The sequence below is a fragment of the Momordica charantia genome (assembly GCF_013281855.1).
Source record: "Momordica charantia cultivar OHB3-1 chromosome 1 unlocalized genomic scaffold, Mcharantia_2.0 BLBB01000001.1, whole genome shotgun sequence".
NCBI lineage: Eukaryota > Viridiplantae > Streptophyta > Magnoliopsida > Cucurbitales > Cucurbitaceae > Momordica > Momordica charantia.
In genome coordinates, this window is record NW_028275157.1 from 24007237 (window position 1) to 24031263 (window position 24027).

Sequence of the window (24027 nt, forward strand, 5' to 3'; positions counted from 1 at the left end):
GATCGAATCATAATCTGTAATTGATCCATTAAACTATGTTCGAATCAAAGATTAAAGAAAGTCAAGATAATTGGCTTGAAACCCATATCCATCGACAAGGACAAACATTCTTGAATTATCAATGCTTCAACTATATCGACTAGACCACAATGGAGAAGGAATTTCACTACACGACCATTAGTATTGCCAATAACAACTCTTAAACTAGCGCTTAAAGAAGCCGAAAGGGAAAATGCGTTTGTATTCACCTAATAGGAATTTGTTGATCTATTAAACTATATTCAAATTTATGTTAATAAGAAAGCGAAAATAATTAGAAAAGTGGATGATTTCTAAGTACATGTGAATCTTTCTTTTCAATGTGTTTTTTCAATTATAGTTGGGTCACATTAATGGAATGAATAATTTTATTCATTAATTTTTAATAAGGTAACATATGGGGCTGATTGTTCTAGAAAGAATGAAAAATTTTAAATTTTAAACTTTTCTCGATTTTGTATTTTCTTTTTCTTTTTAATAATATATACGAAGTAGAAAGTACAAACTTTTCTCTATTATCTAATTGTTCTCTAAAAAGAACAAAAAATATTGTCTATCTACGAATTTTAAGAGATTCAATATATTAAAAAGTGATATTGATTGAATTAGGTTAAAAAAACCTTAGAAGCACAACAATCATTTTATAAAATACCAACATTAGTGTATGATTTTTCTTAGTTTAAGTTGCTCAGCACGAAATCTTCACAAATGTTGATGAATCATCTCAATAAGAGTTAGACTCTAGCAACTTAGAAGAATACTAGGATCAATCACATTCAACCAATAACGACCTTCTCGATGCAAAAATCTTTGTTTCGTCTAGACTCCTAAAAGTAATCTTATAATCATGTATGATGTTTTTTTTTTTTTGTTATTATCAGTATTTCTCAGGATTATTACATTACAAATATATATGAATGTAGAAATTAATATTTAATCTATAAAGAAGGTTTACTAATCTCATACTAAACCATTCTTTTTTATGTCAACAATTATGGTAAGTAACAAAATAGGGAAAAAGAAAAACAAGATGTGTTATTTTTCTCATTGTTTAAGAATATTATATTTTGTGCTAAAGCGAGTATAGCTTTAACGATAATTGACATATATCTCCAACCAGAGCTTATGAGTTTGATCCCCCACCTCCGCATGTTGTACTAAAAAAGGAATATTATATTTGGTCTTTTAAAATCTTAGAATTGAATAAAAAAAATCTGAACTTTTTTAGATCAACAATGATAGAAGTTTTCTCAAACCAAGAGAGCATTTATCAAATAATTGTATTTCTCAAAAATTATAAATGAAAAACAATTAGAAATGAGAAATAAAAAATAAGAAATAAGAAATGAAAATGGTATAAAATACGTTTAAAATAACCTTCTACAAGTCACATTTAAACGGACTCTATTTTTTCCTTTGTTTCTTCTATGGTTGTGTGTGTGATATTGTGCTTGTTTGTTTATTTCATCTCAAAAAAAGAAACATAGAATGTCTATTTCAAAGCAACTCCAATAATAACTCTCTATAATCTGTCATAACACACTAGATTTATAAACATGTCGCAATTAAGGTAACTACAAAAACCAGAATCACAAATTAGAAAAAACAGCTCACCTTTCAAAATTATAAGCTAAATTTTAAATAACGGAAAACAAAAAAATAAAATGGTTACCTAGCTGGAATACAGTCTTTTCATCGTCACGTCTCTTTATAAACACCCCCAAGACAAGGAATCACAATTCAAAAAATTCTCAACGCTCTATTTTTTATTAAAGAAATGTGGAGTTCATCATCATCTTCCTCGGTCCTCACATTTTTCTCTGTCATTTTAATTTTATCGCCATGGGTGTCTACTTGTTATTCTGCTGAATGGAACTTTCTCCAATGTCTGTCAAGTAACGGACAACAAAATTTCCCCATCTCTGAAGCCATCTTTACCCCCAACAATTCTTCTTTCTTACCAACTCTCAATTTCTACATCAGAAACCCTCGATTTCAAACCCCCCAAACCCCAAAGCCACTTGCCATTGTTGCAGCGAAACACGAATCTCATGTCCAAACAACTGTCATTTGCGCCAAACGCGTTGGACTACAGATCAGAATTCGCAGCGGCGGCCATGATTACGAAGGCCTCTCCTACATCTCCCAACAGCCTTTCATCGTCCTTGACCTGTTCAATCTCCGAGCCATTAATGTTAATATCACTGACCAAAGTGCTTGGGTTCAAGCAGGGGCCACGATGGGGGAACTTTACTACGCTATTTCTAAGAAGAGCGGAGTCCACGCCTTTCCTGGAGGCGTATGCCCGACGATGGGCGCTGGTGGGCATATTTCAGGAGGCGGGTATGGCAATTTAATGAGAAAATTTGGGCTCTCCGTGGACAATATTGTAGATGCACAAATTGTAAACGTACAAGGTCATATTCTAAACCGACAACAAATGGGAGAGGATATGTTCTGGGCCATTAGAGGAGGAGGAGGAGGGAGCTTTGGAGTCATTCTCTCATGGAAGATAAAACTAGTTCTAGTCCCTTCAACAGTGACAGTGTTTAATGTTGACAGAACCATAGAAGAAGGAGCAACAGATGTGGTTTGGCAATGGCTGCAAGTTGCAGACAAGCTAGATGAGAATGTGTTCATAAGACTGATGCTACGTGCTTCCAAAGGAAAGAATAAGGGGGAGATGACAGGGAAGGCGTCATTGGTGGGATTATATCTTGGGCCAGCAGAGAAACTTTTGGAGATTGTGAATCAAAACATACCCAGTTTAAAACTGCAGAAACAAGAATGCAGTGAAATGAGTTGGATTCAATCTGTTCTGTTTTGGTTTAATTTTCCAAACGGGACGACCCCAGAGGCGTTACTAAGCAGGGAAATTCCATCATTGCCTTTTCTCAAACGGAAATCGGACTATGTGAGAGAACCCATTTCGAGAGAAGGGATAGAAGCGATCTGGAAGGCAATCATTGAAATTAAGGAAGTAGGTCTCGTTTGGAACCCTTATGGAGGGAGGATGAGCCAAATTTTAGAGGAAGCGACGCCATTTCCACACAGAGCAGGAGTGAAATTCAAACTCCAGTACTCTGCGAACTGGAAGGAAGGGGGCGATGAAGTGGCTGAGGAGAATATTGTATTGGTGAGAAGATTGTACGAAGCAATGACGCCGTATGTATCAAAGGATCCGAGAGAGGCGTTCCTAAATTACAGGGACATCGACGTGGGGAGCACCACCCATTGGAGCATGGAGGAAGGTAGGGTTTATGGGACGAAGTATTTTAAGGGGAATTTTGAGAGATTGGTGACTGTGAAGACGAAGGTTGATCCTGAAAATTTCTTCAGAAATGAACAGAGTATCCCTATTCGTTGATCTTGTGAGTGAATTAATAAGATGAACGTCTAATAAAACTATATCTGGGGCTTCTAATTATGATTTTGTTATGTTTTTTTTAGCAAATCAATTGGCTTGACACAACTTTGAATGTCTTATTTCTACAACTTGTGTTGCTAATTAATAGAAACTCTTTATCATTGGATGTTAATTTGCAATCATTAATGACTTTTTTAGTTGATTGTGAGGTGGGGGTCGAATCATAATCTGTCATTGATATATTAAACTATGTTTGAATTGACGTTAAACAAAATCAAGATAATTGGCTTGAAATCTCATTTTTACCACCAAGGACAAACCTTCTTGAATTGCCAACACTTCAACATATCGACCAAACCACAGTGGGGAAGGAATTTCGCTAGCACTAGTAATACATGACCATCAGTCTTGCCAATAACAACTCCAAAACTAGCTCTTAAAAAGCTAAAAGAAAATAGATGTTTGTATTCACCTTGTAACACTCAACCAAAGGAGAATGTCATTTGCAGGAGGACCTTGACGGAGGAGGACCTACGTAGGTCCTCGTCCGTCAAGGTCCTCCTTAAATTGATGGGAATTTGTTGAACGGTAGGTGATGACATAATTCTCAATCCGCGATCCAAAGAATCAGACAGGAATTTATTTATCTATTAAACTACGTTTAAGAAAGCGAAAATAATTATAAAAAAAAAGAGAGAGATGATTTTCTAACCACCCCCAAGTGCTTAAACAAGCCAAAATAAAAGAGACTTTTGTATTCACCTTGTAACACCCAATCAAAGGAGGCTACCATTTATAAGAAAATCTCAAGATACGAGGACCTACACGAATTCCCAAATTTGGGAATTCGTTGACATGTAGATGGTGGCATAATTCTTCATCCAGCTATCCGAAGAACCAAGACATTAATTTATTTATCCATTCAACTATGTTAAAAGAAAACAAAAATAACTAGAAAAAGAAATGATTTTCTAAGTAGATGTGAATAAGTGTTTTTTTTTTTCTTTAACTGTTTTCTTCCATTAATTTTTAATTAACATATCATACGAACATTATTTCAAAGTTTACTATTAAACCTATTAACAACAATAATTTTATAAAATACAAAAATTGTAATAATGATTTTAAATTTTTATTTTGAAAATAATAGTTTTGTAATCTTGATGCATTAAAATAACTTTCTAACGCATGTTCCCTAAAAGATGTATAATAATAGTAAAAAAGAAATGTGTAGACTAAAAGTTATATAAATATCTAAGTTAATAGGAATATACCTTACGGAGTAAAAATATTTATATCTTTTTCTAATATTGAAAATTCAAATCCTCGTGCCATTATATTTCTTGAACTAAAAAAATCTAATAAAGATACCAATAATATTTATAATAAAATTTAGGTACTTATAGGTAAAGTTATCTTCCTCCTACTTATCACAATGGTAAAATTTTCAGCTTCCCTCTTATTTTATACATTCATCTCCTAATTATCAATTTCTTAATGAGTAAGTAAGAATTTTATCATAATATTTATGTTCTAACAGTTGAGTATCCACTTTTTCATGGTTAAATTTTTTATAAGCAGGAGAGAGAAATATGAAAAGAAACAGATAATTTCTAACCCACGATTCAAAATTTGATAGCAATTTTTTTATTAAATAGAAAAATAATAAAAATTACACCGCTTTTATTTTAAAAAATTGAAAAAAAAAACTCTATTTTTATGTTTGTTAATCAAATTTATCAAAATTTTGTGATGGTCACTAAAAGAAAAGTACAAACTCGAAATTAATCATTCCAAATCGAGCTATATGATAAAGGCAAGATATTTATATAACTTAACCCGCAAGTATAAACATCCAAGTCTTTAGAACATGTCGCATTAAATTCGTTTGAAAATTGGCTCACTCAGTCCCCAAAGTGTGGAATTTCCTGGTTGTTTCATCTCAACGCCAATTCATTTTTAGCCCACCGCCAGCAACCCATGGCGATTCCCAATTCACCAATAATCCCAATCTTTCTCACCCTTCTCGCTTCAATGGCAGCTTCCCATCCAATTCCATCTTCTCAGATTCTTCTCCAGTGCCTTTCTGACCATTCTTCACCATCTTCTTCCCCAATTTCTCAGCTCGTTTTCTTCCCCGATAACCCATCTTACTCTCCCGTCTTGAACTCTTACATCAGAAACCTTAGATTCGCGTCCCCCACTACCCCCAATCCATTGTTCATCGTCGCCCCGACCCATGTCTCCCACATTCAGGCCTCCATTATCTGCTGCAGAATCCACGGCCTCGAAATCAGAATCCGAAGTGGTGGCCACGATTATGATGGGCTCTCCTATGTCTCCGATTCCCCATTTGTGATCGTCGATATGTTCAATCTTCGATCTGTGGCTGTCGATATCGAGGACGAGAGCGCGTGGGTGGAGTCGGGGGCGACGCTGGGGGAAGTTTACTTCAAGATTGCTGAGAGGAGCAAGATCTATGGGTTTCCGGCTGGGGTTTGCCCCACGGTTGGAGTTGGGGGCCATCTCAGCGGTGCGGGCTACGGTAATTTGATGAGGAAATTTGGGGTTTCTGTGGACTATGTTGTTGATGCTTTGATTGTAGATGCTAATGGTAGGGTTTTGGATAGAGAATCAATGGGGGAGGATCTGTTCTGGGCAATTAGAGGAGGAGGTGGAGCTAGCTTTGGCATCATAGTTTCATGGAAATTTAAACTGGTTCCTCTACCAGAAACTGTCACTGTTTTTAGAATGGAGAAAACCATGGAGGAAGGTGCAGTGGATATCTTGTACAAATGGCAGCAGATTGCTCATAAAATTGATGAAAATCTGTTTATTAGAGTGGTGATCCTTCCCGTGAATAAAAAAGCCAAAAGCACAGCAAAAGCCAAATTCGTTTCATTGTTCCTTGGAAATGCAGAGAAGCTGTTTGCGTTAATGTCTGAGAGTTTTCCTGAATTGGGTGTTAAGGCTGAGGATTGTAAAGAAATGAGCTGGATTGAGTCGGTTCTGTTCTGGTCCAACTACCCAAATGGGACCTCACTCAACGTTTTGCTTGAAAGGCAACCCAAATCTGAGAAGTTCTTGAAGAAGAAATCAGACTACGTACAAGAACCAATATCAAAGGCAGATCTCGAAGGAATGATGAAGAAGATGATGGAATTGAAAAGACCAGCGCTGACATTCAACCCGTATGGTGGGAAAATGAGTCAAATCCCAGAGAGTGAAACCCCATTTCCACACAGAGCAGGGAACATGTACAAAATCCAGTACTCAGTAACATGGAAAGAAGAAGGGGACGAAGCTGCAGAACAAAATCTGGAGTTGATCAGAGAGCTATACGAGTACATGACACCCCATGTCTCAAAATCGCCAAGAAGTGCTTATTTGAACTACAGAGATGTGGATTTGGGCGTTAATGGAAGAAATGGCAACGGGAGCTATGAGGAGGCAAGCACTTGGGGGAGAAAGTATTTCAAGGGGAACTTGGAGAGGTTGGTGGAGGTGAAGACCGTGGCGGATCCGGACAACTTCTTCAGATACGAGCAGAGCATCCCATCTGTTGCATTCTTCAAGAACCAACAATCTGATTCGAATGGCGGAGCTGTGAATTTGAAGTTTGCAATTTGATTTCCAATTGCAAATTTCTCTCCTCCCCTCCCGCGTCTTTCTCGCAAAATCAACGGCTCTTTCGGCTACGATTTCGAATTCTTCCGCGACTGCTTTATTTCTTCTGCGACGGCGACAGTCCTCCCCTTCGACAACGGCGAAAGAGAGAGGTTCGCTACATATATATATATATATATATATATATTTCAGCGTAAATTATTTATATATGAAATTGAAAATTTTAGTTGCTCAAAATTATGTCATTTTGTTCGGTTGATTTGTTGTTGGATTTTGGCATTGCAACATATTGCAAGGTTAAAAACAGAAGGTTAATTAATCGCTTATTTGCTACTTGATTTTTTTTTAACAATAAGATAGGTGAGAGGATTTGCATTCACACCCTCGTGATCGGAGATAGATGTCAATATCACTAAGCTAAGCTCATGTTGGCAACGAATAAACATTATGAAATATAATGCTTTAAACTTGTGTCTTTTGTTGCTTGATTTTAGCATTATGATATATTGCAAGAATAAAAATATAGTGTTCAGTAGTCATTCTTGTTGCATTCTTTTATTTTCCTATAACTGATTTATTTGAAGTCACTCGTAACATAGAGATGTTGATTTACATTATAAGTGTCATTTTGCTTGCATTTGTTTTTTCCTTTTTTGGTATATTGCAAGATATAGTAAGAAAAAAGAACACATAAGGTTAAAAAATGTCATTTGCCTTTTATTTTATTTTTTTTCTTTTGAATCTTCTGGATTATTTCAAGGCATTTGAAACATATGGATACACTATTCAATGGCTTAAAATTTGTGTTGCTTGATTTTGGTATTGCAATATATAACACGAAAGAAAACAATTCAAATATGGTCATTGGCCAATTGAATATGCTACCCATGAAAATGACATAAAATGATAAAAATGAATGTTATCCTATTTCTGTCGATGACAGTCTTTGGATTTCACTTTTGATCAAAAGTAGAGTCCAAAATCATCAAGAACGTACTATGAATTATCTTCAAGAATTTTTATAGTATAACAGATGCATAAAAATGAAAAAGAAAGTTACTTTAAAATACGAAGAACTAAAATTATGAAATAAAACAATACGTTTAGAAATGTTGTAGTCCTAAGAAACAACAATATTGGACGGCAAGAAGAAGCATATTACCGAACTCAAGAAATAAAGTTGAACTAAACCCACCAAATCCCAGAAAAAGAAAAATTAAATCAGCCATGGAAATCGAATCAACAAAACTTCCAGAACACCCACCGGAGTTTTAGACCCAGAAGGAGACGGTGAAGTCGGAGAACCGGCCGGCGGAGTATGAGACCCAGAAAAATAAGAAGAAAAAAGAAAAAAGAATCAGCCATGGAAATTGTCGCCACATGTTTTTGGTATCGAAAGAGAGAGAGAGACGCCGTTGAATTTGGGAGAGAGTTGCGAGAGTGAAGGAGAGATGGGATGGGAGCTTGTGGGTGGGAAAGTTAGGGAAAAGCTACGGTTCTTTAAAATTGGCTTCCTTATTTTTGGCAAAATTTCCCCTCGTGGAACCTCTTCTGCTATTTAATAGCAGCATTGCAAACTTGCAAGACAGATTTGTGCGTGGTTTCTGTAATCGTGTCTTCTTCTCTTGAATTCGTGTTGTTTCACTTTCAATGTCCCAACGGCAGCCGGCCATGGCGGTTCCCAATTCACCAACAATCCCAATCTTCCTCGCCCTGCTTCTCCTTCTGGCCTCAATGGCAGCTTCCGCTCCAATTCCATCCTCTCAGATTCTTCTAGAGTGCCTTACTAATCATTCTTCATCCTCTGCTTACCCAATTTCTAAAGTCACTTTCTTCCCCGATAACCCATCTTTCATTCCCACCTTAAAATCTTACATCAGAAACCTAAGATTCACGTCCCCCACTACCCCCAAGCCAGTGTTCATCATCGCCCCGACCCACACCTCCCACATTCAAGCCTCGGTTACCTGTTGCAAAATCCACGGCCTCGAAATCAGAACCCGCAGTGGCGGCCATGATTACGATGGCCTCTCCTACGTCTCCGATTCCCCATTTGTGCTCCTCGATATGTTCAATCTTCGAGCTGTAACCGTCGATCTCAAGGACGAGAGCGCGTGGGTGGAGTCGGGGGCCACGCTTGGGGAAGTTTACTTCAAGATTGGAGAGAAGAGCAAGCTGCATGGGTTCCCAGCTGGGGTTTGCCCCACGGTTGGAGTCGGGGGCCATGTCAGCGGCGCCGGCTACGGCAGTTTGATGAGGAAATTTGGGGTTTCTGTGGACTATATACTTGATGCTACCATGGTAGGTGCTAATGGTACGCTTTTGGATAGAAAATCAATGGGAGAAGATCTGTTCTGGGCAATTAGAGGAGGAGGTGGAGCTAGCTTTGGAGTCATAGTTTCATGGAAATTCAAATTGGTTCCTTTACCTGAAAAGGTCACCGTTTTTAGAATAGAGAGAACCATGGAGGAAGGCGCAGTGGATATCTTGTACAAATGGCAGGAAGTTGCTCCTAAAACCGACGAAAATCTGTTCATTAGAGTGGTGTTTCATACCACGACTAGAAAAACTGGAAGCACAATATTAGCGAAATTCATTTCTTTGTTCGTTGGAGATGCACAGAAGCTGTTTGCGTTAATGTCTGCGAGTTTTCCCGAACTGGGTGTGAAGGCTGAGGATTGTAAAGAAATGAGCTGGATTGAGACGGTTCTGTTCTGGTCCAACTACCCCATTGGGACCCCACTCACGGTCTTGCAGGACAGGCAACCAAAATCGGAGGCGAAGTTCTTGAAGAAGAAATCAGACTATGTCCAAACACCAATCCCAAGGGCAGATCTTGAAGCAGTGATGAAGAAGATGATAGAAATGGGAACGGTGGCGCTGACATTCAACCCATACGGTGGGAAAATGGACGCACTCCCAGAAACTGCAACCCCATTTCCATTCAGAGTAGGGAACCTGTACAAAATCCAGTACTCAGCACAATGGAAAGAAGAAGGGGACGCAGCTGCGCAACAAAATCTGAAGTTGATCAGAGACCTGTACGAGTTGATGACGCCTTATGTCTCAAAATCCCCAAGATGTGCCTATTTGAACTACAGAGATGTGGATTTGGGCGTGAATGGGAAGAATGGCAGTGCAACCTATGAGCAGGCGAGCGCCTGGGGAATAAAGTATTTCAAGGGAAACTTCGAGAAATTGGTGAAGGTGAAGACTGCGGCGGATCCAGAAAACTTTTTCAGATGCGAGCAGTGTATCCCACCTGTTGCAACCACTTGATTTCCAAACAAACAACTGATTTAAATGGAAGATTCTGTTCTTCCACTAATAAACTTGTTTTTGTACTTTGCCAACTTTTTGTTCCCCTATTGTTAGGAAGAGGCAAGAATTACACAGAGAGAGTGCATTTTTTCATGGATATCTTTAGGATGGATCCCAACGACTTTTTTGTCTTTTTATTTATTTATATATATTATTAAAATAATGATTTAGTCTCTAAACTTTAATTGGTAATGATTTGGACTTTATTTAGATATAATTTAAAATTTGTAATAATATTTAGTCCAACCTTGAAAAATTTAATCCAAATTAAGTGTTGTTTTTTATCATATAAAAATTTAGCATTTGTAATTTATAAACACATTTGGTCGCTTATCAATTTATCATTTACATATATACATATATAAGAAATTTAACAAAAAAATTTACGAGATTAAATATTTATCTAATAAATTTAGAGACTAAATCATTGCAAACAAAAGTTGAATGACTAAATCGTTACTTCAATAAAAAAAATTATAGCAACCAAAATCGTTTTTTAAATTTTTTCTAAAATGCAATGAAACAAGTTTTCATTTCATGATTGGTGCATTGATGCCTTGGACAGATCCCAATGAGCCTTTCACCTTTTTCTTTAATTAAAATAACGATTTATTTTATAAAATAAAAATTTAGTATTTGTAATTTATAAATACATGTAATCCCTCGTCGAAAAATTTTTATGATAAAGACTAAATCATTATAAACTGAATATTCGTACCTACCAAAATTCTACTAAAATTCAATGACTAAATCTATCTTCTCAAAATCAAAAGTGTTCTTTAACTTTTTCCAAAAATGTATATATATAACTTTCTCCATTTCTCATGATACTCTTGAGGTAAAAATGTTTTCAAATTACAATATAACAAAAATTTATAATAAAATTATCGATCCAAACATAGTTTAGCCGACAAAGCATGGATTATCGTCTCAAAAGTTGATGATTCGATTCTCATCCCCATCCCCACGTAATGAACTTAAGGAACAAAACCCTAACGTTTAAGAAAATAAATCACATAATTCATATTTTTGAAAAGGAAAAACTCCTAATATTGCTATGGAAAAGAAGAAGCCAAGTTCAAGCTTAAAAATTTTGGCATAAAAAAATGAAACAGAGAAGTTGAAATGACAGGACCCCCTAAATTACGAGATTAATAATAATAAATTTACTTATTTTTGCCTCCTCATTCAACGTTTACGTTCTGAAAATTTACTTAGCATTTAATTATATATAGTATTACGTATAAGGAAACTGCCAAATAATCAATGGAGACTGAGGATCAAATCAAGGCAAGGGGATGATTACCCAACACCAAGGCCACCACAACTCAATTCATTAATTCTATTCCCTTTTATGACACATTCGTTTAATTAGGGAAGACAGAACATTTTCCATAAATATAATTCATCAATTTCCATTTCTGTATTATATATAAATAGAGAATAAGCTTGAAAGTTGGAAGTAATAATCACGATAACAAATATGAGGTCTCTAATGTTGTCCACCTCTTTGAAAATTCTTCTTGTAATTTCAGTTTCTGAATCAACACCCTCTGCGGCTGCGGCTGCGGCTGCGGCTGCGGCTGTGGCTGTGGTGGACAAATTTGTTGAGTGCCTTTCCATCCATGCCGGCGGCGCCACACCCTCCATTTCTGAACTCATTTACACTCCTCAAAATGCTTCCTTTTTATCAGTTCTTCAATCGTACAGCAGAAACCTCCGCTTTCTGACACCCCAAACCCCCAAGCCGGTTGTGATCATCACGCCTGTGAACGTGAGCCACGTCCAAGCCACGGTCGCCTGCGCCAAGCCGCTGGGCCTGCAGCTTCGAGTCAGGAGCGGCGGCCATGACTACGAGGGTCTCTCCTATCGCTCCGCTGCCCCCTTTGTGTTGCTCGACATGTTCAATTTTCGTCGGATTGATATTTCAAAGCACAACAATACGGATTACGTTGCATGGGTTGAAGCCGGTGCCATTTTGGGCGAGCTCTATTACCGTATTGCCCATTTCAGCCAAGAGCTTGCCTTTCCCGGCGGCGTTTGTCCCTCCGTCGGCGTCGGGGGTCATTTCAGCGGCGGTGGCTACGGGAATCTCATGAGAAAATACGGACTTTCCGTTGATAACATCATCGACGCTCTGTTCGTGGACGCCAATGGTGTGGTCCACGATCGTGATTCCATGGGGGAGGATCTGTTTTGGGCTATTACAGGAGGTGGGGCCGCCAGTTTTGGCGTCGTGATTTCGTGGAAGATTAAACTGGTCCCCGTTCCCAAAACCGTAACCGTTTTCAATGTCAGAATCACTGTAGAACAAGGTGCACTCGACGTGACCCATCGCTGGCAATTTGTGGCTCCAAATTTACCCAACGAGTTGTTCATAAGAGCAAGGCATAACGTAGAGTGGCCTCAACTACAAAAGAAGGCGAGTTCACAGTTCAGGTTTCGTTCATCGGTCTGTTTTTGGGATCGAGCAAGCCGCTGATTTCGTTAATGAAGCGGAGGTTCCCTGAATTGGGTTTAAAGCAGAGCGATTGCTGCGAAAGAAAGTGGGTCGAATCCACTCTGTTCTGGCACGGCTTCCCAGAAGGAAGCACCATTGAAAGTCTTCTCGACAGACCCAAAAACGGGTCGGATTATTTCAAGAGCAGGTCCGATTACGTGAAGAAGGCGATCTCGAAGGAAGGGATCGCGTCGATTTGGGAGACCATGATTGGGTTCGAGAACACTCGGTTGGGGATGCAGTGGAACCCCTACGGAGGAAGAATGGCGGAAATTCCGGAATCGGCGACTCCATTTCCGCACAGAGCAGGGAACTTGTTCAAGATTCAGTACCCACTGGCGTGGACGGAGGAAGGAACCGATTCTGGAAATTTCTATCTGAATATGTCGAGAAGTTTGTTCGATTTCATGAGTCCATTCGTGTCGAGTTCTCCGAGGGAAGAATTTCTGAACTACAGGGATCCGGACATCGGGGCGAATCCAAGCGATGAAACGAATTATGGGTTGGCGGAGGAATTTGGAAGGAAGTATTTTAAAGGGAATTTTGATAGACTGGTGGAAGTGAAAACGAGAGTGGATCCCGATAATTTCTTCAGAAATGAACAGACGAAAAGGAAGGAAGTAGAACAACGCCAAGATTTCAAACAAAAGAACGTGCATTTAATCCTACGGCCTAATTATTTATATTTTATGAAAATATAGATCAATTGAATTAAAAGACTGGTAGAGGAATAGCTACAATGATTAGAATCATCCAACCAGCACTCAATAAGATGACTATTAACCTTTTATTTCCCAAAAACTTGAAATAAAACCGAAAACTGTTGAGAATTGATTTCTTTTAATTAACAAACACCACCACGTAATTCAATCTGGGAAGATGGAGTTGATAAAATAATTTGGTTGATCCTCGACTTGACAAACAGTATAAATTTTTCCTAAATTTTTAAATTTATCAAATTGTAGTTTCAAACTTGAATAAGTCTGGTAATGTTCACTTTTACAATTTTTACCATTTAAAATTTTCATTTAAAAGAATTGTTGAAAAAAGATATTCAAATAAAGCATATCTTAGATATAGAATTGATAGGATTCAAAAAATTAGGTCACATACATTTTAGTTTTATGGGCATTTGACCCATAGGTTCAACACGGCCTAGGGTTGATTTTAGGGTGTTGTGTAGCCCTTTGGAGGGTAGGATTGTGTATTTTTCAGAGAGGAATGATTCTATGAGATTTTTGCTTGCTCATACACGAGGAGCTTCAATTAACTCTCTTCTATCTCCCTACACACTAACTACTACTATTATTATTATACTTTTTACATTATTGGTATAAAGTCAAAGTGAGCATAGTTCAGCGATAATTGGCATATATCTTTAATCAAGAGGCTAAAAAAACATTATTGTTATAAAAATAATAATTTAAACAATTTCTTTCAAATTTTTATAATTATTTTTTAAAATTATTATAATAGATATTCAAATACTTCTACTCCTAATAAATTAATTTTTTGAAAGAATATTTAAAATTATTTCTATCATGTAGTAAAATTATAAAATTATTTCATTTTTAATCATTTAAAAAATATCAACATTACTTTAAGTTTACGAACATGGAGATTAAAATGGTTAGATTTTTAGTAGTTAAGTTACGCTTAAATCTCATTTATTAACCAAACAATTTTAAGTTCGAGTGATTGCCACAAATTTTCTCTAACATATTTTTCAACATAAATATATCCAGCTCAATATTTTAAATCTTGCTTAAATATATTGTATTATAACTAAATTAATAGCCTAAATAATCTAAATTAAACTCTCAATTGCAAATTAAAATAATTTTCACCAATTTTCTCATGTGTTTAGAATTATTTTTGGAATTTTTGTTCACATCGATATTTCAATATTTATATCTTTAGATAACTCTCATCTACTAATTTAAATAATTCATTTATTAATTTAAATAATTCCTATTAATGTTCATAATCTCCGAGTTTCTTTCTGACATATCCGTATATTTCCTTCAATATGAACATTCCAAACCTCGAGAAGGAATAGATGTTTTTGAAACAAAAGAAATCGAAAGATGACGAAAAAACAAAAATAAAATCTATTTAAGAAAAAAAATAATTTGTCTTTATTAAGAAAAAAAAAGAATATATATGGAAACCCAGGAGTTGAAAGCCCATGAGTTCCAAACGTGGGCCCAAAGTTGGCTTAGAATGCAAATGGGCCAGACAACCCGTTAGGGTTTTTCTACTTGCCCTTGTCTCCTTCTCATCTCCCTCTCCTCCGCCGTCAGTTCTCATCTCTCTCTCCCGCCGTCAGTCCTGCTGCTCAGCCATTGTTCGACATGGTCGGAGCTTTCGAAGTCGGAGCTGTCCCCTACAACCCAGACGGTTGGGGTCCGCCGGACTCCACCGCCACTCTCGCCGCATCCTCCAACCTCCCTCTCAATGTGCCCTTTGCCCCATTCTCTCGCTCCGACAAGCTTGGCCGGATCGCCGATTGGACGCGCACAATCAACAACCCCGGTCGCCCCAAGACCGCTTCCGATTCCGTCTTCGATTTCACCAATGACGATTCCTTCCCCGCCAACGCCGACGAGGACATGTCCTTCCGTTTGGTTGATGGAAAGCCTCCTCCGCGTCCCAAATTTGGCCCTAAATGGCGATTCAACCAGCAACGAACGCAGCTGCCCCAACGCCGCGACGAAGAAGTTGAGGCTCGGAAGCGCGAGGCTGAGAAGGAGCGGGCTCGACGCGACCGCCTCTACAACCTCAACAGGTCTAATGTCAATGCGCCGCGTCGTGAGGCTGCTGTTTTCAAGTCCTCCGTGGAAATTCAACCGGAATGGAACATGCTCGATCAAATTCCCTTCTCCACGTTCTCGAAGCTGTCCTTCTCTGTTCCTGAGCCCGAAGACCTTCTTCTGTGCGGTGGGCTAGAGTTCTATGATCGAGCGAACGACCGAATCACTCCCAAGAACGAGCGCCGTCTCGAGCGCTTCAAGAATCGCAACTTCTTCAAGGTAACCACTACCGACGATCCTGTCATTCGTCGTCTCGCAAATGAGGACAAAGCCACAGTTTTTGCTACTGACGCGATCCTTTCCACGCTTATGTGTGCTACAAGATCGGTTTATTCCTGGGATATTGTGGTTCAGCGTGTTGGTAACAAGCTTTTCTTTGATAAGAGGGATGGGTCGCAACTTGATTTGCTTGCCGTCCACGAGACCTCGCAGGAACCCTTACCAGAGGCGAAGGACGATATCAATTCTGCTTACTCACTGAGCGTTGAAGCCGCTTACATTAATCAGAACTTCTCGCAGCAAGTTTTAGTTAGGGACGGTAACAAGGTGGCCTTTGACGAGCCAAATCCATTTGCAAATGAGGGCGAGGAGGTCGCTTCTGTGGCTTATAGGTATAGGAGGTGGAAACTCGATGATGAAATGTATCTTGTGGCAAGGTGTGAGGTTCAAAGTGTTATGGAGGTTAATAAGCAGAGATCGTTCTTGACTTTGAATGCTCTCAATGAATTTGATCCCAAGTATTCTGGTGTTGATTGGAGGCAGAAATTGGAGACACAAAGGGGTGCTGTTTTGGCCACTGAGTTGAAGAACAACGCTAATAAATTGGCAAAATGGACAGCTCAAGCTTTGTTAGCTAGCGCAGATATGATGAAGTTGGGGTATGTCTCTAGGGTTCATCCTCGTGATCACTTTAACCATGTTATCTTAGCTGTGGTTGGATATAAACCCAAGGATTTTGCAGCTCAGATTAACTTGAATACTTCTAATATGTGGGGTATTGTCAAATCTATTGTGGATTTGTGCATGAAATTAAACGAAGGTAAGTATGTTTTGGTTAAGGACCCGTCGAAACCACAGGTTCGGATCTATGAGGTTCCTGCAGATGCATTTGAGAACGATTATGTTGAGGAGCCACTGGCTGAGGAGGATCAAGTGCAACCACCAGGAGAGGATGAAAATGGTGCAACTGATAATGTGGCAACAAATGATGCAGAAGAGAAGGTTGATGCTCAAGCTTAAAGTGCATCATTTGTGTCTCTTCCAAACTTGTTCGGGGAAGTTAAAATTTTAACCTTTTGTTTCTATTACGTCCTTTCTTTTACTGAGTTTGTTATTTATATTGGTTTTGGATTCTGGCTACCATAATATGATACTTGAAACATTTTCCAAGCACAGCTGGTTATGCTTTCATGGAAGTTTTGAACATGAGTTATTTCCTTGAATCGTATGTTTCTTTTCTGACATGGATGTATAGATTCTCTTATTGTTTTACTTGTATGATTCCAGTTTTCATTTAAGTTAGTCAATTAGATTTGGATGCGTAAAGTATTTTTGATGTAACACCATCTACATATCTTCTGAATGTTGAGAGAATTGAGCATTTTTTATACAACACCATCTACATATCTTCTGAATGTTGAATATTGAGCAGAACAAGGTTTTGTTGCTTGCTTCTGAAAAATGGGTCAGGTGGCAGGTAAAATGATAACTTATATGCTCTGGTATCTAGCTATTATTCATTTGTGTCTCTACTCTACATTTCATATATGTATATCAATGATTACCTTATCTGTGTCGCATCATCCATTCTATGTATATGTTATAGTAAAGCCATTTACAGGAGAAGATGATTTCTTGTCTTGGACAGGTTCTCAATATATGGCATCAGCTGTCATTTGCCTACTTATTTTTAAAACATCTCATTTTCTTACATCCTCAACCATTGCTATTCCATATGAGACTCTCTTTTCAAGGGAAGCGAAGTATGAATTATAAGATAAAATGACAGCTGAATGTTGCTATGGTATTCCTCAATTTCTGTTTGGAAAGTTAAATTTAACTTCATTGTTCTTTACACGACTTTAAACTATAATCATTCAAAGAGTTCTTCCTCTTTGCTCCTTCATGTTCTCTACATAATTCTGCTAATTGGCCATGAATAAAAACATCACATTTGTTCATTAATATAAAAGATATCAACTGTTGAAACATTGAGTAACAGACGACTGTTATGTAATGCACAGTGCTTTAAGATGACAAAGAGTAAGGGGTTTGGAATTGGGACGGATGGCAATGGCATCTCCTCGAATGCATGAGAAACCAGACGCTTGAGGTTTCCAGTTCAATCTAGTACGGATTTGTATGTTAAGTGGCCTATCACACAAAATGAATACAGCTGAATGAGACCTTTCATATCAAAGTCAAGCAGATGCAAACCAAATATGCAGATTTTCGTTTAAACAATGTCATTTTGTTGTATTTCAGTGTTCCCCATCTGAAAACTTTCCAAATAGTTCTTGCCACAGAAAACTAAAAATAAAAACAAGAAACTTGTCCAAGAAACCGTTCTCTATAGCACATCCAAATGAACCTGGTTTTTTAATTTTCTTTTGTTCAGATCTTTAAAACTGAGAGGATTCAACAATCAGAGACACAAACAAAGGCGAAGAGGCCATACTTTTCCACTTGAAGTTGAAGACAAGATGACATCCTACAAGAATTTAGGAACATGATATACTGCAGAAAGATGCAATCTGTACATACATGATAAGGTTCAAAAAGTAACCAAGCACAAAAGTATCTACTGATAGTCATTCAGAAGCGAGAGAAATGGGGTGACGCTCCTCACTTGATAATGCCAGGTCTATTGCTTTGTTCCCTTTTGGTGCGAGAATTCCTCTTGGGCCCCTCTGTAGTTAATGCATACATCTTCACAGGAAACAATTCCTCGGGAAATCCCTTTTGATCCTAAAAGCATTATGGATAAAATAGCTTAGATTCATAACTGATATAGTAGAAATTACAGTCGAGCACATTGCAAAGGAAGTGAGAGCAAGTGTAATAGAATTAATCATATTTAAGGGTGTTTGTGGATCGAGTTGGGTTGAGAAGGTATTTTGGCCTTATATGCTTGCTACAAATTTATTCTTATTCAACCCAAGTAATCCTAAATGATCAACCCAAGCTAACCAGGTGATTGGATTAGGTGGGCTCAGGGCACTTATTTTAAACAATTAGTAGAAAGATAAAGAATGACACATTAGCACTCTAAGTATTTATTACTTATTTTCATATATAGAATTAACTAGTAGCCAAATATTATATTTGATTTGATAAAAACTGATATCTCACTCAAGTTGAACAAATGACTTTTGGACTTAGAGAAGGAAAAGAATCAATGAAATAGAAAAAGACACGTGTGACTAACTTTATCTTAACCAACTAAAATAATTTTTTAATCTATAAATTTGAATTGGCCGGATTCAGACTAACCCAAACTAGTTTGACTCACTCAAACATGAACAGCTTGGTTCATCCTTTCATGGGTTGTCATGTTTTCTGGACACCCCTGCCTAGTTTTCATGGATAAATCAATGAAGAAACAGGATATTAGCGGGGAATATAAACTCAGACTCCCCACTCAAAAGTCGAGACTAGTCATAGAATCACTCTGGAAGCTTGATGAATGGTAAAGTAAAAAAAACTCCAAGACATGAAGATTGATATTGTATAATGTATGGATTTTTAATGGTTTCTAAAATATTCCAAATAATTCTTTTATCAAATAAATGCACGCAAATTGAATTCATTTATGGAATTAATTCAGCAACCAGAATGAAATTTATGAGCAAGGCTTAAGACATGTCAATTCTGGTATGACAATTTGACAGCAATGTGAACCACAAGGTGCACTACCTATCCAGCTACATGCTAGGTTAATAATGTTTTCACTCTCCTTCTTAGAAACGGTTAGCAATCATTGGAGTTCATTTGTTTAGGACTAAAGGTAGTGAATAAACCAAGTAGTGTAATGAGGCTGAGCAGGAATGCTTAGAGGCAGTTCACAACTTCACATGTAGGATTCAGGAATGCCAATGGGGCGAGGCAGGAATAGGGAATGCTTCCCCCCATCCCCAAATCAGTCAACTCCAATCTTTTGGTAGATCAGAAGGCATCCTTGTTGGAAGGATAGAAATTTAAGAGCTATTTACGTACATACTCAGATAAGTTTGATTTATCTTGATGTCCTGTTACTTTAAGTGATTAACAGAGATAAGTTTGAGAAATAAAAGATAATTTGATAAAATATCAACCAAGAAAATCATTTTGCAATCTGGTTATATGATTGGACGGACTGGTAAGAAATTAATAGCAGCATTGATTAGACTCATCCAAATGTATATAGTCACTTTACCTTTGATTTAAATGGATAGAGGCCACACTGGTTGAATAGATTCTTATAGTATATATCAGATCTTGTGATGCTTCGATCTTCTTTATCTAATATGAATCCTGCAGCAAGACACAAGACTTGAGTTCTGAGATATGCATTTTAATTTTCAGCTAGAATGATCCCACTTGAAAATTAAACCAAGGAAAATCACAGAAAACCAAGAGAACTCGAAGAGGTGAGAAGAAAGTCTCACTTTCTATTATCAAAACAACTAGGCAGACATGCTTGAAATACAAAGGTATTTTCTTTTTCTGACAAGAAACAGAAACATCAATGAAGAGAGAACAATGAAACTAAAAAGACTTGAGATAATAGAATTATAGAATATATCCATGAATAATAAAACTTTATCAATAAAATGTTATTACTAAAAACAACTGAATAATATATTAAAAGGAAATGTTAGTATTAGCAGTAAAATGTTTACTTCAAAGTATATGTGTCATCTGTGTAAAACTTGTTTCCCTGAACCATAAAGCATCCGTGAGAATCTTTTTACCCTAAAGCATACGTGAGAATTCTTTTTTAACCTTCTTAAAAGTTTAGATTCAGGAGGAATCTCGCTCTTCCTGGAAATCCCATACTTAGAATAGCATTACATTGATGACATACTGTAACTTGTAAGTAAAAGTTCATTATCTAAATTCTAACATATGGCACAAGGTGGTAAACACGCCTATTAGGTAAATGTTCAGAACGTGTCCGTGGAATCCAGATATCAGATATTGAAATTGAGATCATATATTTTTGTCACTAGACAGCATAACATTCACAAAAAATTAATCGAAAATGGCAATACCAGATCTAGCAATATTTTCCTTCAGGATGAAAATTCCACCACCTTTTAGCCCTGCCTGGAAGTAGTGAATGGTTAAGAGTCAAATATCAGTCTACCTAATGAAATCATAGCATTCTTAATAATTAAATATACATATAAGATGTTTGATTTACAAAACCATGATGCTGCAGAATTAATCCCAGTTATCAGAAACATTTTTTTAAGAGTTGTCAAACACATGGAAAAAGTGATTACTCGCAAGATGTTATCAGAAACATGAACAAACATGGACAACTATCATAACATAAAAGGTGAAAACTGGAAATAGTCCAGTTCTCTCTTTCTGATGCCAAATCATTACGTGGTGAAAACAAAGAGAACTGTCAGTTTCCAAGGATCACCATATGATATGACGTAACGGGTTAGAAATATTTTAAGGCAATTGAAACATTATAAAGATAATTTCATCTTTCTCTTGGTTCCTTAACTAAAAGAAGCATCATTATGAACCTACAGAATGGTGAAAATATTCTAGATATTTCTCAAATATATGAAATGTAAATTATTTTGGGGAAAACCATTCAAAGCCAGAATTTTGTGAGGTAGGAAGGAGAAATTAAGCAATTTTTTAACAGGAGGCTAAAGATCCAGAGGAGGTTTGAGATTCAACTAGATTTTTTGACTTCCAAATAGTCCATTTCTCTCTCTTTTTTTTAAAAAAAAAATATATATTATAATTTCTTCTCATCAATGGCAACTCGACGTCTTTGTTGTAAACTGCCCTTCACCTAGATAAATACGTCTTATCTACCATTGAGTTTCCCACTTGTGAAAAATGAGTTCCTTTTGTTTCTTACTAAAAACAACTAATGATTCAATCTTTGGTATAAATACTGTCAAAAGGATACTTCCCTCTGATATTAATTTAAATATGAAAATTTTCATACATAAAGTTATAAAATTAATGGATATCTTTCTAGCTATCTTTCTCTATAATATGTTAAACAAGATGATCAAATTAGTATTTGATCATGATTACAGATTTTTCAAGTTTGAATTTTAATAAAGCTTTCAAGCTTCCATGAATTGTAAATTTTGCCATCATCGGAATGTCCATCAACATTTTCATGACATCTCACTCTCTAAGAATACACATGCACAATGTTTACCTTCACCATTTCAATTTTCAAGATTTTTTTTTTTTTAACAAGAAACAAACTTTTCATTGACATTTTGTTTTAGTGACTAAATTCAAAATCTAGTATTGTCTGAATTAAAAGAACCTCCAAAGAAATAAATGAGGCAAACAAAAGACTAGAAGTGAAGGTGGGGAAAAAATAACAAGATCTTAACTATTTGAAGAGTTTAACTGACAGCTAGAAATCTTAACATCAACCAGGAGGGCCCAATAAATGGTAAATCATTCAAGTAACAAAATTTTTTGAAGATTGGTTCAAGAGAAAAACAATTTACCTTGGCTCTTTTAAAGAAGGAGATGAAGTCCTCATCTGTAAGATGGCCAATACACCACTGAACCCATATAATATCATATCTTCCAGCAGCTGGCGTGAATTCCTAACAGTAGAACGAAGTGTAGATCTTTTAAAAGGATGCAAAAGGCTCACACCAAATACCAAATTAACAAACAGTGAAATTCATGAATATCAAAGAAATTTCAGACAGAAACTGTTTTCTTTTCAGTTACATAGTAGAGGACGGGGTGAGGTGGAGGGGAAAATTAAGAATAGACCTTTTCATAAGCAAAGGACCTCATTTAGGAAACAACATTACTTTCATATTAAAAAGGGTACATCAACTACCACCTAAAGGGGCAAAGAGATGATCTTAAGCATACCCAATCACAAAAAATAACAAATTTTCTTATCTTTCGTTATTGAGTATCACCACATTAAATGTGAAACATATTACCTGTAGAGGCACACAAAAGAAGTTAGTGGCTTTGTGCATATCAGAGGAGGCACCACTATTTTCTGGAGCCAAGCTTTCACGGGCAGCCTCTAGGAAATGTGATACAGGTTCAAGAAGGTCAACCTGAAGCTCATAAAAATATACTTTCTGTAAGAGTGAATATGCATACTAGACCAGATAATTTTAAAGTGAGCAGATTACATGTTAAACTAAAATATTAATAGCAATAACAGACTGCAATTCACATAAAGTGGAGTGTGAAATTGAATGCTCGAAAACATTGGATATCGAGTCACAAGCAACGCATTTGTTCCAAAATAAAGATAGTCTACAACTACATCAAAGCATAACATGGATTATCAATTACCAGAAAACCATTTATTAAAGTCAAGGAAATGGGCATTACACAAATGGCCCAAACTCAATAATGGTTGCATATGGATTTACACACTCTAGGCCATAGAGTAAAATGCTGCCCTGATAGAAGTCATAAGTATTTCTGGTTATTAATCTCATTGTTCTTTATGTATAGTATGACAATCCCCAACGAGGCTCAAAAAGTAACTAATATTACCTTACCTCGTTAAAATATCTGATAAGAAGATTTTTTGTGACTCTCCCAATGCCAGAACCACAATCTGCAAATAAAGAACAATCAGAAAACTCATCATCTCTCGAGCATGTATAGATAAGATTCGAAGAAAAGAAGTAGAGCACGTAGCAAAAGAAAAGCAGAGCAGTGGTGAAATTATAGTGCGTAATCACAAAATGAAGAATTCCGGAGACATACCAAGAGCAACAAGGGGGCGGTCTTTTCCAGCGAAATGAAAACGCTCGGACAGAATGGATTTGAGAAAGACTTCACTGCCCAAGATATCGGCGTCGTTAACATGGCCATAGCCTCCCAAAACCCCATCGACTGATGCCTCGACTCCCTGCCAATACCCTACGCCTTCGCGATACCACTGGGTGCGCTTGGTGGGGTTCCCCACCTGCTCCGTCCACATCTCCTCCGCATTTTTGAACTCATGGCCGTCCGTATCTGCCCCGCTCACCTCCATATCAGACGCCACTGCCACCGCCTGATGCCCCACCGCGCCGCCGTCCCCAAACTCCCGCCCTTCCCTTTGTAGCAGCTCGACTCAGTTTCCTTTCCTCCACACTTCAGGAAAGTGGAAAGCGATTAGTGAAACAAATTGG

The 24027-nt window shown here is 37.2% G+C and overlaps 2 protein-coding genes and 4 pseudogenes across 3 annotated transcripts; 5 read left to right on the forward strand and 1 right to left on the reverse strand.

Annotated features, from left to right (window-relative positions):
* The first annotated feature begins 1808 nt into the window (after window positions 1-1808).
* Window positions 1809-3449, forward strand: LOC148213475 (berberine bridge enzyme-like 14 pseudogene; annotated as a pseudogene).
* Window positions 3450-5283: 1834 nt separating this feature from the next.
* LOC111015859 (berberine bridge enzyme-like 21 pseudogene) lies at window positions 5284-7366 on the forward strand (annotated as a pseudogene).
* Window positions 7367-7662: 296 nt separating this feature from the next.
* On the forward strand, window positions 7663-10539 carry LOC111015694 (berberine bridge enzyme-like 8 pseudogene; annotated as a pseudogene).
* Window positions 10540-11776: 1237 nt separating this feature from the next.
* LOC111015707 (berberine bridge enzyme-like 4 pseudogene) lies at window positions 11777-13648 on the forward strand (annotated as a pseudogene).
* Window positions 13649-15113: 1465 nt separating this feature from the next.
* Window positions 15114-17128, forward strand: LOC111015779 (eukaryotic translation initiation factor 3 subunit D). Its single transcript, XM_022290930.2, has one exon. The coding sequence runs from the start codon at window positions 15209-15211 to the stop codon at window positions 16904-16906; it is 1698 nt and encodes a 565-aa protein (XP_022146622.1). The 5' UTR covers window positions 15114-15208; the 3' UTR covers window positions 16907-17128.
* A 541-nt stretch (window positions 17129-17669) lies between these two features.
* LOC111015851 (alpha amino-terminal protein methyltransferase) lies at window positions 17670-24027 on the reverse strand. 2 transcript variants are annotated; one of them, XM_022291023.2, is made up of 8 exons: window positions 23618-24027; window positions 23407-23465; window positions 22828-22950; window positions 22372-22473; window positions 20920-20974; window positions 20082-20179; window positions 18516-18634; window positions 17670-18040 (listed from the first exon to the last, which is right to left on the reverse strand). In XM_022291023.2, the coding sequence occupies exons 1-8, from the start codon at window positions 23886-23888 to the stop codon at window positions 17896-17898; spliced, it is 972 nt and encodes a 323-aa protein (XP_022146715.1). In that variant the 5' UTR covers window positions 23889-24027; the 3' UTR covers window positions 17670-17895. The 2 variants fall into 2 exon arrangements, with proteins under 2 accessions (XP_022146715.1, XP_022146716.1); XM_022291024.2 differs by lacking the exon at window positions 17670-18040 and having other exon boundaries at window positions 18319-18634; window positions 23618-24018.

What these genes read in the sequence shown, in the direction of transcription:
- LOC111015779 (XM_022290930.2), top strand. Translation starts at nt 15,209, where the DNA reads ATGGTCGGAGCTTTCGAAGTCGGAGCTGTCCCCTACAACCCAGACGGT.
- LOC111015851 (XM_022291023.2), bottom strand. Translation starts at nt 23,888, where the DNA reads ATGGAGGTGAGCGGGGCAGATACGGACGGCCATGAGTTCAAAAATGCG. An exon ending in TCTTTTGTGTGCCTCTACAG is followed by an intron (nt 22,474 to 22,827) that starts GTAATATGTTTC and finishes TTCTACTGTTAG; the next exon opens with GAATTCACGCCAGCTGCTGG. An exon ending in CCTTCTTTAAAAGAGCCAAG is followed by an intron (nt 20,975 to 22,371) that starts GTAAATTGTTTT and finishes CACTACTTCCAG; the next exon opens with GCAGGGCTAAAAGGTGGTGG.